This window comes from Silurus aristotelis (genome assembly GCF_946808225.1).
Source record: "Silurus aristotelis genome assembly, chromosome: 10".
Lineage (NCBI taxonomy): Eukaryota > Metazoa > Chordata > Actinopteri > Siluriformes > Siluridae > Silurus > Silurus aristotelis.
Window position 1 is genome coordinate 27,210,577 of NC_139583.1, and position 12,683 is coordinate 27,223,259.

At 36.0% G+C, this 12,683-nt stretch overlaps 1 protein-coding gene across 24 annotated transcripts in view; it reads right to left on the reverse strand.

Annotated features, from left to right (window-relative positions):
- The window catches only part of LOC310732374 (ryanodine receptor 1-like), an 88,367-nt gene that overhangs the window by 24,543 nt on the left and 51,141 nt on the right, over positions 1-12,683 (reverse strand). For 12 of the 24 annotated variants that reach the window (XM_083552783.1, XM_083552770.1, XM_083552775.1 and 9 more), the window contains 12 exons: positions 12,055-12,115; positions 11,405-11,531; positions 11,176-11,284; positions 10,992-11,073; positions 10,782-10,912; positions 9,669-9,989; positions 9,159-9,399; positions 8,227-8,314; positions 8,039-8,131; positions 6,832-6,846; positions 1,302-1,472; positions 64-123 (listed from right to left, as the gene is read on the reverse strand). In XM_083552783.1, the coding sequence (XP_083408909.1) occupies positions 64-123; positions 1,302-1,472; positions 6,832-6,846; positions 8,039-8,131; positions 8,227-8,314; positions 9,159-9,399; positions 9,669-9,989; positions 10,782-10,912; positions 10,992-11,073; positions 11,176-11,284; positions 11,405-11,531; positions 12,055-12,115 (1,499 nt within the window). Of the gene's footprint in view, positions 1-63; positions 124-1,301; positions 1,483-6,831; positions 6,847-8,033; positions 8,132-8,226; positions 8,315-9,158; positions 9,400-9,668; positions 9,990-10,781; positions 10,913-10,991; positions 11,074-11,175; positions 11,285-11,404; positions 11,532-12,054; positions 12,116-12,683 lie in introns of all 24 variants that reach the window. The other 12 variants (XM_083552778.1, XM_083552786.1, XM_083552789.1 and 9 more) reach the window with 2 other exon arrangements.

Genomic DNA, 12,683 nt, shown 5'->3' on the forward strand with positions numbered 1-12,683 from the left:
ACACGCGCACACACGCACACACGCACACACACGCACACACACGCACACACACTCTACCCTCACCTTGCCCTGCAGATGAAGGTTATTGTTCAGGAACTCCCTCACTTCCTCATCTGTGTCTTTCTGTAATGAGTAGAAAAATGAAGACTTGTATCTGCCCTTCAGGTTTTCATCAGGCTTTATTTGATCTGAATTATAAGGTGACCTCAGATCTTTATAAATAAAAGGAATAGTAATTATTAACCGACAGTACTGTTGAATTTTTTACCATAATTGTTGATTCAGAAACTCTGGCACTAGTTTTAATCTAAGTTTTATATTAAATTTTCTGTGCCTATTTACATGGACTTGCAAGACCAGTCAACAATAACCCGGCTGCAGAGGTTTTTTTGCTAATTTCCCGCACTTGTTTCAGTTTTTTTGTCTATGCATCCATAAAATGAAGAGTACTCCTCAACTATAATGAAACTGCTATGAATGGACACTCAGATAAGGATGGGTTCCCTTTTGAGTCTGGTTCCTCTTAAGGTTTTTTCCTCATGCCATCTCTAGGAGTATTTCATTGCCACAATCGAGCCTCATTAGGAATAAACTTAAAATTATGAGAAGCAAACGTATAAATTATTTTATACAACTTTATAACTGCTTAATCTCTGTAAAGCTTTGAGACAATGTCCAGTTTTAAACACAGTCTACAAATAACAACTACTTGAATTGAATTAAAGCTCCACTAATTATTGATATATATATATATATATATATATATATATATATATATATATATATATATATATATATATATATATATATGTATATATATATATATGTGTATATATGTGTATATATGTGTATATATGTATATATATATATATATATATATATATATATATATATATATATATATATATATATATATATATACACACACATATATATATATATATATATATATATATATATATATATATATATATATATATATATATATATATATATATATAATTATGTGTGAAATAATTAGTAATCAAATCATATAATACGTACACAAATAATATGCACCTTATTGTGTGCAGTTATGCATGGAATAATTTGCATGAAACTGGTCTGTGGTAAATAAAAGATTTGGGCCCACTGTGCTAGACAATATTTGCAATACCTTGATCTGAAATTAATTAAAAACAGATTGAAGGTCTTACGGCTGCATAACAATTGTTGATATGCTAAAGTTTTCTGTAAGGTTTTCCAGCAATACCATTCCCGTTTTACTCCTTATATACTGGTTGCAGTTACTCCTTGTTTACCAAAGAATAGCGGATCTTTGCCAAGTTGATGAGCTCCTGATCTGCAGGAGAACACATATTCAGACCAATGGGCAGGAGTTTCTTCAGAGCAGCTACAATCAACGAGGTCTGCACCGAGTAGCGATCCCCACGTCGCTTCTTCTTTGTACGTTCCGCATCAGCGCCACCACCCTGTAAAGATCTTATGTAGTTAGACGGCAACTATGGCATTCTTGAGGATTCCTATTTCAGACTCTATTCTTGTAACCTGGTATTGGTGTGCAAAGAAAGTGTTATCAATTCCAAAAAAAAAAAAAATCTAAAACGTTTTAGTGCATCAGCAATATTTTTATTTTTATTTAATTGCACGTATGTACAGTGAGGAAAATAAGTATTTGAACACCCTGCTATTTTGCAAGTTCTCGCACTTAGAAATCATGGAGGGGTCTGAAATTGTCATCGTAGGTGCATGTCCACTGTGAGAGACATAATCTAAAAAAAAAAAATCCAGAAATCACAATATATGATTTTTAAACTATTTATTTGTATGATACAGCTGCAAATAAGTATTTGAACACCTGTCTATCAGCTAGAATTCTGACCCTCAAAGACCTGTTAGTCTGCCTTTAAAATGTCCACCTCCACTACATTTATTATCCTAAATTAGAGGCACCTGTTTGAGGTCGTTAGCTGCATAAAGACACCTGTCCACCCCATACAATCAGTAAAAATCCAATTACTAACATGGCCAAGACCAAAGAACTGTCCAAAGACACTAGAGACAAAATTGTACACCTCCACAAGGCTGGAAAGGGCTACAGGGAAATTGCCAAGCAGCTTGGTGAAAAAAGGTCCACTGTTGGAGCAATCATTAGAAAATGGAAGAAGCTAAACATGACTGTCAATCTCCCTCGGACTGGGGCTCCATGCAAGATCTCACCTCGTGGGGTCTCAATGATCCTAAGGAAGGTGAGAAATCAGCCCAGAACTACACAGGAGGAGCTGGTCAATGACCTGAAAAGAGCTGGGACCACCGTTTCCAAGGTTACTGTTGGTAATACACTAAGACATCATGGTTTGAAATCATGCATGGCACGGAAAGTTCCCCTGCTTAAACCAACACATGTCCAGGCACATCTTAAGTTTGCCAATGACCATTTGGATGATCCAGAGGAGTCATGGGAGAAAGTCATGTGGTCAGATGAGACCAAAATAAAACTTTTGGGTCATAATTCCACTAAACGTGTTTGGAGGAAGAAGAATGATGAGTACCAACCCAAGAACACCATCCTTACTGTGAAGCATGGGGGTGGTAGCATCATGCTTTGGGGGTGTTTTTCTGCAAATGGGACAGGGCGACTGCACTGTATTAAGGAGAGGATGACCGGGGCCATGTATTTCGAGATTTTGGGGAACAACCTCCTTCCCTCAGTTAGAGCATTAAAGATGGGTCGAGGCTGGGTCTTCCAACATGACAATGACCCGAAGCACACAGCCAGGATAACCAAGGAGTGGCTCTGTAAGAAGCATATCAAGGTTCTGGCATGGCCTAGCCAGTCTCCAGACCTAAACCCAATAGAGAATCTTTGAGGGAGCTCAAAGTCTGTGTTTCTCAGCGACAGGCCAGAAACCTGACTGATCTAGAGAAGATCTGTGTGGAGGAGTGGGCCAAAATCCCTCCTGCAGTGTGTGCAAACCTGGTGAAAAACTACAGGAAACGTTTGACCTCTGTAATTGCAAACAAAGTCTACTGTACCAAATATTAACATTGACTTTCTCAGGTGTTCAAATACTTATTTGCAGCTGTATCATACAAATAAATAGTTAAAAAATCATACATAGTGTTTTCTGGATTTTTTTTTTTAGATTATGTCTCTCACAGTGGACATGAACCTACGATGACAATTTCAGACCCCTCCTTGATTTCTAAGTGGGAGAACTTGCAAAATAGCAGGGTGTTCAAATACTTATTTTCCTCACTGTATGTAATTGAACATAATGCCTTAATATATATATATATATATATATATATATATATATATATATATATATATATATATATATATATATATATATATAACTGAATTGTTAAACTATTTCTGCATCGCCCATTTTTATATTTCAGTAAGATGTGGCTTCCTTCTTTTTTTGAAACATATTATAGCTTATTATGCAAGTGGAATGGAGGTGATTTGGGATGTGGGGAAACAATTGGTGTTACTGAACTATTCTATTGCATAACACCACGCTTTTCAGACAAATGTTAAAAAATTAGACCTTTACATTTACAAGTTAATACTGGAGTTAGTTGTTCATCCTTTGGCACAGCACACTCAAAAAAAAAAACAAGCAGCAGGTTATAGGAACCTTCGGTCTCACCCCAAACCCAATCACTCACCTCCACACAAACACACATGCATCCATCGTTGCAGTGCATGGCCCCATTTATTTCTTTGCTGCCATGTGAGTGTGTGCATGTGTTTATGTGTGTTAATTAAGGCATCGGAGATCACAATGTGATGCTCCATAAATGATGTGTGATTTTTAAATGTACAAGCCCAGAAACATTTAATGAAAACTGTGTGAGTGAATTGGGTGACATCCTCATCTACATCACCTACATCGAGGGAACACTTTAGCACTGTGTAGTAAGTAACTGTAAAACGCTTCATGGAAAATGGCACATGCTGTCATTTTATTTATTAATTTTCTTTTACTATATTACCATTATAATCTTTACAACATATTTTTATATTATGGTCATGATCAGATTTGTGTCTGATGGACAAGCATGATACATATATACACGATAGCTATAGATGGTACCAGCAAAAAAAGTGTGGACACACCTTCTCTTTCAGTGTTCTTTCTTTCTTTCTTTTTTTTTTTTATAACGTTATACATTAATATTGAAGACATCCGAACTATGAAAGAAGACATATGGAATTATGTTCTACACAAAGATTTGTTAAACTACCCGTTTGACACAACAATGTGTTTTATATTTTAGATTGTTTTAAGTAGCTCCATTTCCAGTAGCTCCATGTAGCTCCAAGACAGCTTGGAAAGTCATGGCCTTCTCTCATCAGATTGGTTTTCAGTTCCCAGGTGTCCCTTGTCAAGAGTTTGTTTGTGTCATTTCTTGCCCTCATAAAGTGCTTTAAGCCATCTGTTGTCTTGTGAAGTTTGAGTAGAGAGTCAATATCCTTATTAATGCTACTGCAAATACTGTACAAATCCATATTATGGCAAGATACACTCAGATATGGAAAGGAAAAAGACAGTTTATCCTTAGTTTAAGAAGTGAAGGTCAGTCGTTGCTTTGCTGAAGACCCTGTTCTTAAAATGTGTAATAAAATAACCAGCATGGCTATCGCAGCATTTTACAGTGACATGCCATGCCATCTGGATTCCACTTAGAGGGACCATTGTTTGTTTTCGAACAGGACAATGACCCTAAACACACCTCTAGGTTATGTAAGAGCTATTCGTTCAAGAACGAGTGTGATTGAGAGCTGCATCAAGTAACCTGGCTTCCACCGTCACCCGATCTAAATCCAGTTAAGATGGTTTGTGTTGATTTGGACTGCAGATTGTAGGAAAAGCAGCCAACAGACACCCAACATCTCAAGGAACACTTTGAAAATTATGGAAAACCGTACCAGGTGACTAGCTCATAAGACTGACAGGAAAATGCCAAGAATGTGCAAAATATGAAAATATTCTGGGTTATTTAACACATTTTTGTTTACTTAACAATTGCATAATGTTCTTTTATAGTTTGGATGTCTTCACTATTAATGTACAATGTTCAAATAATCAAAATAAAGGAAAACCTACTGAAAGCGAAGGAATGTCCACACTTTTGATTGGCACGGTAGATTCACACACATTAAATGTATATTTGTAATTAAAATGTGGTCAATGCTTATTAACACATATTGTATCTTATTATATTAATTTAACTTGTGTATTATTTATATCATTAATTGCTATACAACAGGACATGCAGTCAGGGCACTGACAAAGTTAGCTACATTTACTTTAGGAGTTAAATAAGCAATATAAGCTCAATGGCAGAGATTTAATTTAAAGCTATTTATATCAATATCAGGTGAGTCGTACACCTCCTATAAGTACAAATAAAAGACGGTCTCAAGTAAATAAAAAAAAAAAAAAAAAAAAGGAGACATTACTAGATGCTGATTTTACCAAATAAAATGTTTTAAAATTGTATTTGAATTCTAGATCAGGTGATCAACTTCATTCATTTGCCAATTTAGTTTATACAAAAATTTCCATCTGCACTGTGAAGGCTGTCCAGTACATCTGGAAATCTTTGGCCGAACCTGAGCTGATAAAGTAGCTTATCAATGGCTTAAACCTTTAAGAAACCCGCTGTATTACTCCTGTTACTCTAATACTAATTGTTCTTCCTAATCTGGTCAACTGTGAAAGGAATTTCTTTTTTTGGGAAATAAAATGCTGTAATTCCTACATTATCATTTTCATTATTCAATTTCAGCTCCTATACCTTACAGTAAAAAACTCCAATAACACTGTATTGGTGTCCAGATATTTATGAACCCACAAGCATGTCATGACGGTGTATAGCACATGATATATTGATTAGGTTGTGTAATTCTTATGGTACATAATCCAGGTAAGTGTTAATTAAATCTACAATCTAAAATATAACAAATATCTTTTATTAGTTTATTGTATTTAATTAAAAAGTAAAGTGCTCCATGAGAATTAGAATGAATAAGGAGTCAGTATCAAATGAAAAAATGGGACAAAATTATAAGGTCATGCCCATCACCTCCACAAAATACCCCCATTTTCCATGATGCCACACTCACCATATGCAAAATGTATATCTATTTTTATTTTTATTTATTTTTTTTATCTATGATCAGATGAAATGATGGGCAATGAGGTATTTGTATAAGGAATATCTAAAAAACATCAGATGGTTAACAGAGAACCCTGGAGAAAAGCTTTACCGCCAAGGTTGGCGGTAAGAAAAAAAAAAAAAAAAAAAAAAAGAAAATGCAAAAAAAAAATTTTTTTTTAATGAGAAAAGAGGTAAACTGCAACGATCTGCAGCAAACAAGATCCAGCAGGTGGCAAACCCATCAAACTCATCAACTGGCAGGGCAATGGGACTCAAACCCAGCCGCTATCAAGCAGCTGGACATGAGTGCCATGATCCTGAACCTGTAAACTAGAGCTGAGAACTTTCATCAAATGCTGTTTTCAAATGCCTGCTCACACACACACACTGGCAACGAACAACTTTAAAAATCACTAAAATATTTATATTACTGTAATTTAGACAGAATGATAACTGATTCGCCAAACAGAAATACCTATTAAATTTTTTTTGAGTGTGTGTGTGTGTGTGTGTGTGTGCGTGTGTATGTACGTGCGAATGGGTGTTTTGTTTTCTGACGTGCTAGTGTGTGTGTGCAAGTTTGATAGAAAGCCTCGGCCATGTGGTGCCATGCGAAACAGCACAGCTTGTTGTCGTGCAGAAGTGTATTCTGACCTCTCCATCCCCAGCCTAGAGAACCCGGCATCCACACCAGGACAGAACGCACACACACACAGAATTCACTGTTAATATCCCGGCTCCGTGTGTATTCAAAGACAAAACAAAGGGGCAACTCCAGACAAAAATAAACACCACTGCTGAATAATAATCAAAATAAAGCAAACAGATGATGACAAAAAAAACAAACCCTTTTGGTTAAGCTGCTTTTTAGGTAACTTTTACATAGAATAGTGGGTTAGCTTAATTTCAGAGACAAAAAGAACTGTATTAGAGGTAATATAGGGAAAGAAAAACCGTATTGTCACAAGTAATTCACAATACATAGACTAGATAATATTTCATGTTGCTAACAAAATGGCAAATTTAGCAAATATGTCCTTGCATGAATATGCACCCCCTGTTACCCTTTTGATCTTTTGACTAATGAACACTTTACCTCATCTGCTGATTTTTCCTAGATGGCCTCCTCTATGCAGATTCATATTTGTACACTATTATTTTATTATTTTGAATAAAAATATATAATGGTGCTCTATGAACATTTTTTATTTTAATTGTATAAATTTTGACCCATCCAACTATTTTTTCTCTAATCACAGATTTTACCAGAAGTACATACATTTTTGGATGAATTTCACAGCATTAGGCGAATATTATGTACAAACACTAAGATATAAATACATATAATATAATGCTTTCTGTGCACTGTGCGCTCTCCGGGCAGCACGCAGTTTTAAGTATAAAAACAAACAGCAGGTGGCTTCAGTGATTCGTCTCTAAAGGCCGCTCTCATAATGACAGCAGAACTTCTGGGCCACTATAGCAATACATGCAAAAAATAGCTGTATAGATTTCCGACAGTTCCAGCAATTAACTATCGGTGCCGAATAATCGACAAACCCCCATGAATCGACGTCTAATTATTTCATGTGTAAAAATGTTTGCTTTATTGACTCTCCTAACCCACACTTCAATATTTAGAAAGGGGTGAATATATATGCAAGGCAACCGCATGGTTAATTTTTTTTTTGTTGTTTTTATCTACAAAAATTTAATAAAAAATAGCAAAATGAGAAAATAAATATCATAAATATTAAATTTTTCTGTGACATGCAGCATTTTAGTACAGTTTTGTCATCATGTCTAGTCCTATTAAGTAAAGGATTGTTACGCAATTAATTATGTTCAGATGAAACCTCACCTTGCTCATCTTACTCTTGCTGTCAGCGGTGAGGAAAGACATGTTATTAATCTCGTTCATCACTACGAAGTTCTGCTCCTCACGCTTGAAGTTCTGCAAAGCACAAACAAACAACGGGACAGTAGTTTGACAGATGAATATTTGTAACACTAAAGTAAGTTTAAAAATGTGCCTGAATGAAGACATACATGAGATTTCGACCAGAAGATGAAAACTTCTCCAACCATCCTGAACAGGTCTTCAGCATCAGGATCAGGGCAGGTTAGCCACCTCGCCCTTCAAATACACACAATAAGAAGTTTGTGTCACTCGCTGATACAGTGCTCTGTTTTCTTGCCTGTATTTACAGTATAATATGTATATGTAAATATTACAGAATTTGGCAGATGCCCTTATTTAGAGCAACTTCCATTTATCTCATTCATGCAACTGAGCAGCTATGGGGTTAAGGGCCTTGTTCAGGGGCCCAGAAGTCTCAGGTTGTTGTGGCGGCCAGCCACAAGTCCAATCATGGATCAAAAGTCCAATGCCTTAACTACTGAGCTACACCTACCACAATATTGAGACAATGTCCATTGTGAAAAGCGCTATAGAAATACAATTGAAAACAATATGACACCTGTACTAGGGTGTTAGTAAGAAAATCTTATCTAAAGAAAAGAAAGAAAGAAGTTTTATACTTGTCATATGTACTTTAAAGCACAGTGAAATTCTTCCTTCACATATGGCAGCAATGTTAGGAAATTGGGGTCAGAGCCCAAAGTCTCCCAGGATACAGCGCCCCTGGAGCACTGAGCTTTAAGCGCATTGGGTGGCAGCTTGCCAATACCAGGGCTTGAACCACCGACCTTCCAATCAGTAACCAAAAGCCTTAACCACTGAGCTACCACCTTCCCCAAACAACAGGGTCATGGTTCCATAAAATACTTAAAAAACACAAATACAAATGTGTCAATGCACATCATTGTCTATTTAACAAAATACAAAGGAAACAAAAGGAATCCAATCCTTAGATGTCCTTTCTTATACAGGCTTTTTGAGAATATTTCCATAAATAGAAAATTTATCAGGCCATGTTGCCATCGACTTTTTTAGTGTAAGCAGGCTCCTCGATCAGTACCTGTTGTTGTCCACATAGCGGATGAGCAGTGGATAGAGGGCATACAGATCCCTGCAGAGGACAGCGAACTCATCTCGGATCGTTCCTTCCTCACTGTCCACCTCTGTCTTTCCCTCCATACGCAACTGCTCCTCCTCAGCAACTACCTTCCCTGAGCGCTTCTTCAGCTTTTCCATTGTGGGGATGAAGTGAGACTTTAGCATCTCTGGCTTGGCCCTGCTAACAATGGGCTGGGCAAATACTGAGAAGAAAAAGAAAACGTATGTGCTTATAGACATCAACAACATGTTAATATAGTGCTGTAACTGGCTTTAGTACATGAGAACACATCATATATAATCTGATATGGCCCCTTAGGCCAAAAATAGGACAGAAGATGAAGTATAACTCCAGACTCTAATACCAGAACTCTCCCATGAGCCACTGGAATTTAGAAGACAGTTATATTAACGGTTATGTGATGCAAATATTTCCAAGCCAACCATAATTAACTCTCTATTCCATACTAACCAGCCAATCTTTTCATCCAGGAGGCCTCGTCGATGCCCAGGTTGTTGACCACAATCTTCATGATGCTGCCCAGAAGCTGGTTGAGGTGCTCAGAAGTGACATCAGTACAGATTTGACCCTCCTGCTCAGGGAAGTTTTCAAGCCCTCTTTCCCACCAACGTGGGAGGTAGTTACATAGCATGGGCAGTGTGATCTCAATCACATGCGGCATCTCCGTGTAACGAGCTCCAGACTCTGCCAGGTCGTTAATCTCTTTCATGAGCACATCCAGCTGTGGGATGTCCAAGCACAACTCCTGCACCTCGTTCGGGAGACCTAAAACTAAAATACAAGAATACAAGAAATCTCAATGTAAAGATTGTCTGTTCACCATGTAAACAATTTATTAATAAATGTAACAATTTATGTATTATTGCATCTGGATTTTGGATGAATTAAAAAAATTGCACAGATCATTAATTGAACAACAAGGAATCAGAGACAGGGTTAGTTTTTGCAGCTTTTTTTCATAAATGTTCATCGTTTTAAATTGCATGGAACTCAAGCATGTTGGTCCTTCACATTTATTTTTCAAATGATTTGACTGTTTTAATTATTTGCAGGTCAATAAAAAAAAATAAAAAATTAATTAGATAATCAAATGTTTGTGAAAATGATTTTAGAGTCTTTATTTAAAAGCTGACAAAAAATGTTTGCTCTCAATGCTCCGTTATTTTTTGTGTAGTGAGATGGAAAATTAATATTATTGTAGAATAATTTCAACTCTTCTATGCATCTAAATTATTCAGGTGAATGTACATATTGGTGGGTAGATACCATGTTGATTCTATACTGTATTGAGTGATCTGATTGACTGTGATTGTCCATAACAGATTGAATATATATATATATATATATATATATATATATATATATATATATATATATATATATATATATATATATATATATATATATATATATATATATATCATAAGCAATGATTGGCAAATCTCATAAATTCATATTCTAATCGCAATACAACAGAACAAAAAAATCCTATTTAGAATAAAAAAAGAATAGTCTAAGCACACGTTTTGCTGATTGATATTAGACAGGAAGACAGCTACTCACTGGCTCTCTCTCTTGGTGTTTTCGTCGTGTAGACAGAGTATGCGTTGAACTCATTGAGCTGGGGCTCCAGATATGCCACTGGCATGGCAGCAGCCAAATGAGCCAAACACTCGCCAAGAGCGGGCCTTAGCCTAGAAAACGCACACATCAATACTTAATACAGTATCACACACACATTTCCAACATCTCCTCATGCTTGATGTTACTCACTTTTCAGCATGAGGGGTCTTAACTGTACCCACTGAATAGATACTGCACATAAGACGATAGCAAGAAATCTGCAAGTCATCCACTGAGAAGAAAGAAAGAAAAAAGACAATAGGTTAGTATGTCCTTTAATACAGCTAATTACTAAGAATACACATTCCTGGAACGTATATGTGGGAACACTTACAGATGACATCATCACCAAATTGGTGCTGGGCGATGTGGTCGAAAAGTGACGTCAGTACTGGCAGTAAAGCAACGGTGGTGTAGTTAATATTTTGGGACACACCTTTAACCTTTGGAATGGCAGAAGAATATGCTAGTGAGACAGATCATCTGTGATATGTATTATGTCAATTCTTTTTATTTCCATACAGTAATTTTTATTAGAGAAGAATCCTCTTCCTGTATCTGACCTGATTTTTGGTGGACACCTTGCCCAGTTTAAGATTCTCAACCATCTTCTCAATGTCATCAGCAGCGCTCTCAAAAAATGAACGAAGTCCTGCTTTGACAATCTCTGGTCCAGATTTCATCACCGTTCTGCAGAGAGAGGAAATGAGTTCAAAGCTTCTTGTTTGTATTTCGATGTTTGACAATTTTCTACACATCAGAAAATGTTTTTTTTCTTTAGTTTTGCATGGAAATGTTTTGAGAACTTCTTGTGCTCTGTGGTTTTTATTTATTTTATTTTGGACCAATCTGTTAAAATTGTATATCCTGCTTTTGTAAAAATCCCCAAAGATTAGCAGATAATTAGTCACAGAGATCACATTTTCCCCATTCTAAAGCTTGATGAAACCATTAACTGAAGCTCTTGACCTGTATCTGAAAGACTGTATGTATTGTTCTGCTTCTTGATTGGCTGAATGGATAACAAGATGCCATAAATAAGCAAATGTGGAGATGTATTAAATTGTCAATCTACATAAACACAGTCAGTTTTGTTTTATTTTAAATAGAAAAATATGGGTCAATGGGACGTCCATGGTTAAGTTAATGAATTAACTTAACCATTAACAGTGAATGACAGAAATAATAATGGTAAAACTAATCTCAACTTTACCTGGCATCCAGTGAACGTGAGAGGATGTGTAAGCAGTTTACTACAGCTGAAGCGTCAGTTCCTGTAAACATTACATGCGATAAAGAGAAGTCAAATATACAGGGTCTATTATTAGGTCTTATACATTGAAGATTTTATCCAGAGTTATTATTTCATAGAACCATTATTCCTACTGCTCATTACAAATAAGGATTAGTGGAGCTATTAGTGTGTCAAAAGTAAATTGTTGATTAGTAGGAAACAGCTGGCAGTACAATGTGTAGATTCATGCCAGGTCACTAAGCTTTGGTGTACGAAAAATGCTGAATAATTACAAATTATGATGATGATGATTATATTATAATTATTATTAAAACAAGTACCTTACTTAGACAGTCAAATGATCAGAAAATGCCTGGAACTGACTAATATAATTTTTTTACTACTCGTCGCTTTTTTGTGAGTATGAGTATGAATAATTAAGTACAGTTTCTGACTAGTACTAAATCAGAATCAGGGATAAGGGTGTTATTAACTATTACTATTAAATAATTGTGGAATAAAACTTTGGTGTAAAGTAACTACTCAACAAATGACTACAGTCACAATGGTTGCAATGAAAAAGCACATGCTGAATACGGCAAAGAAAA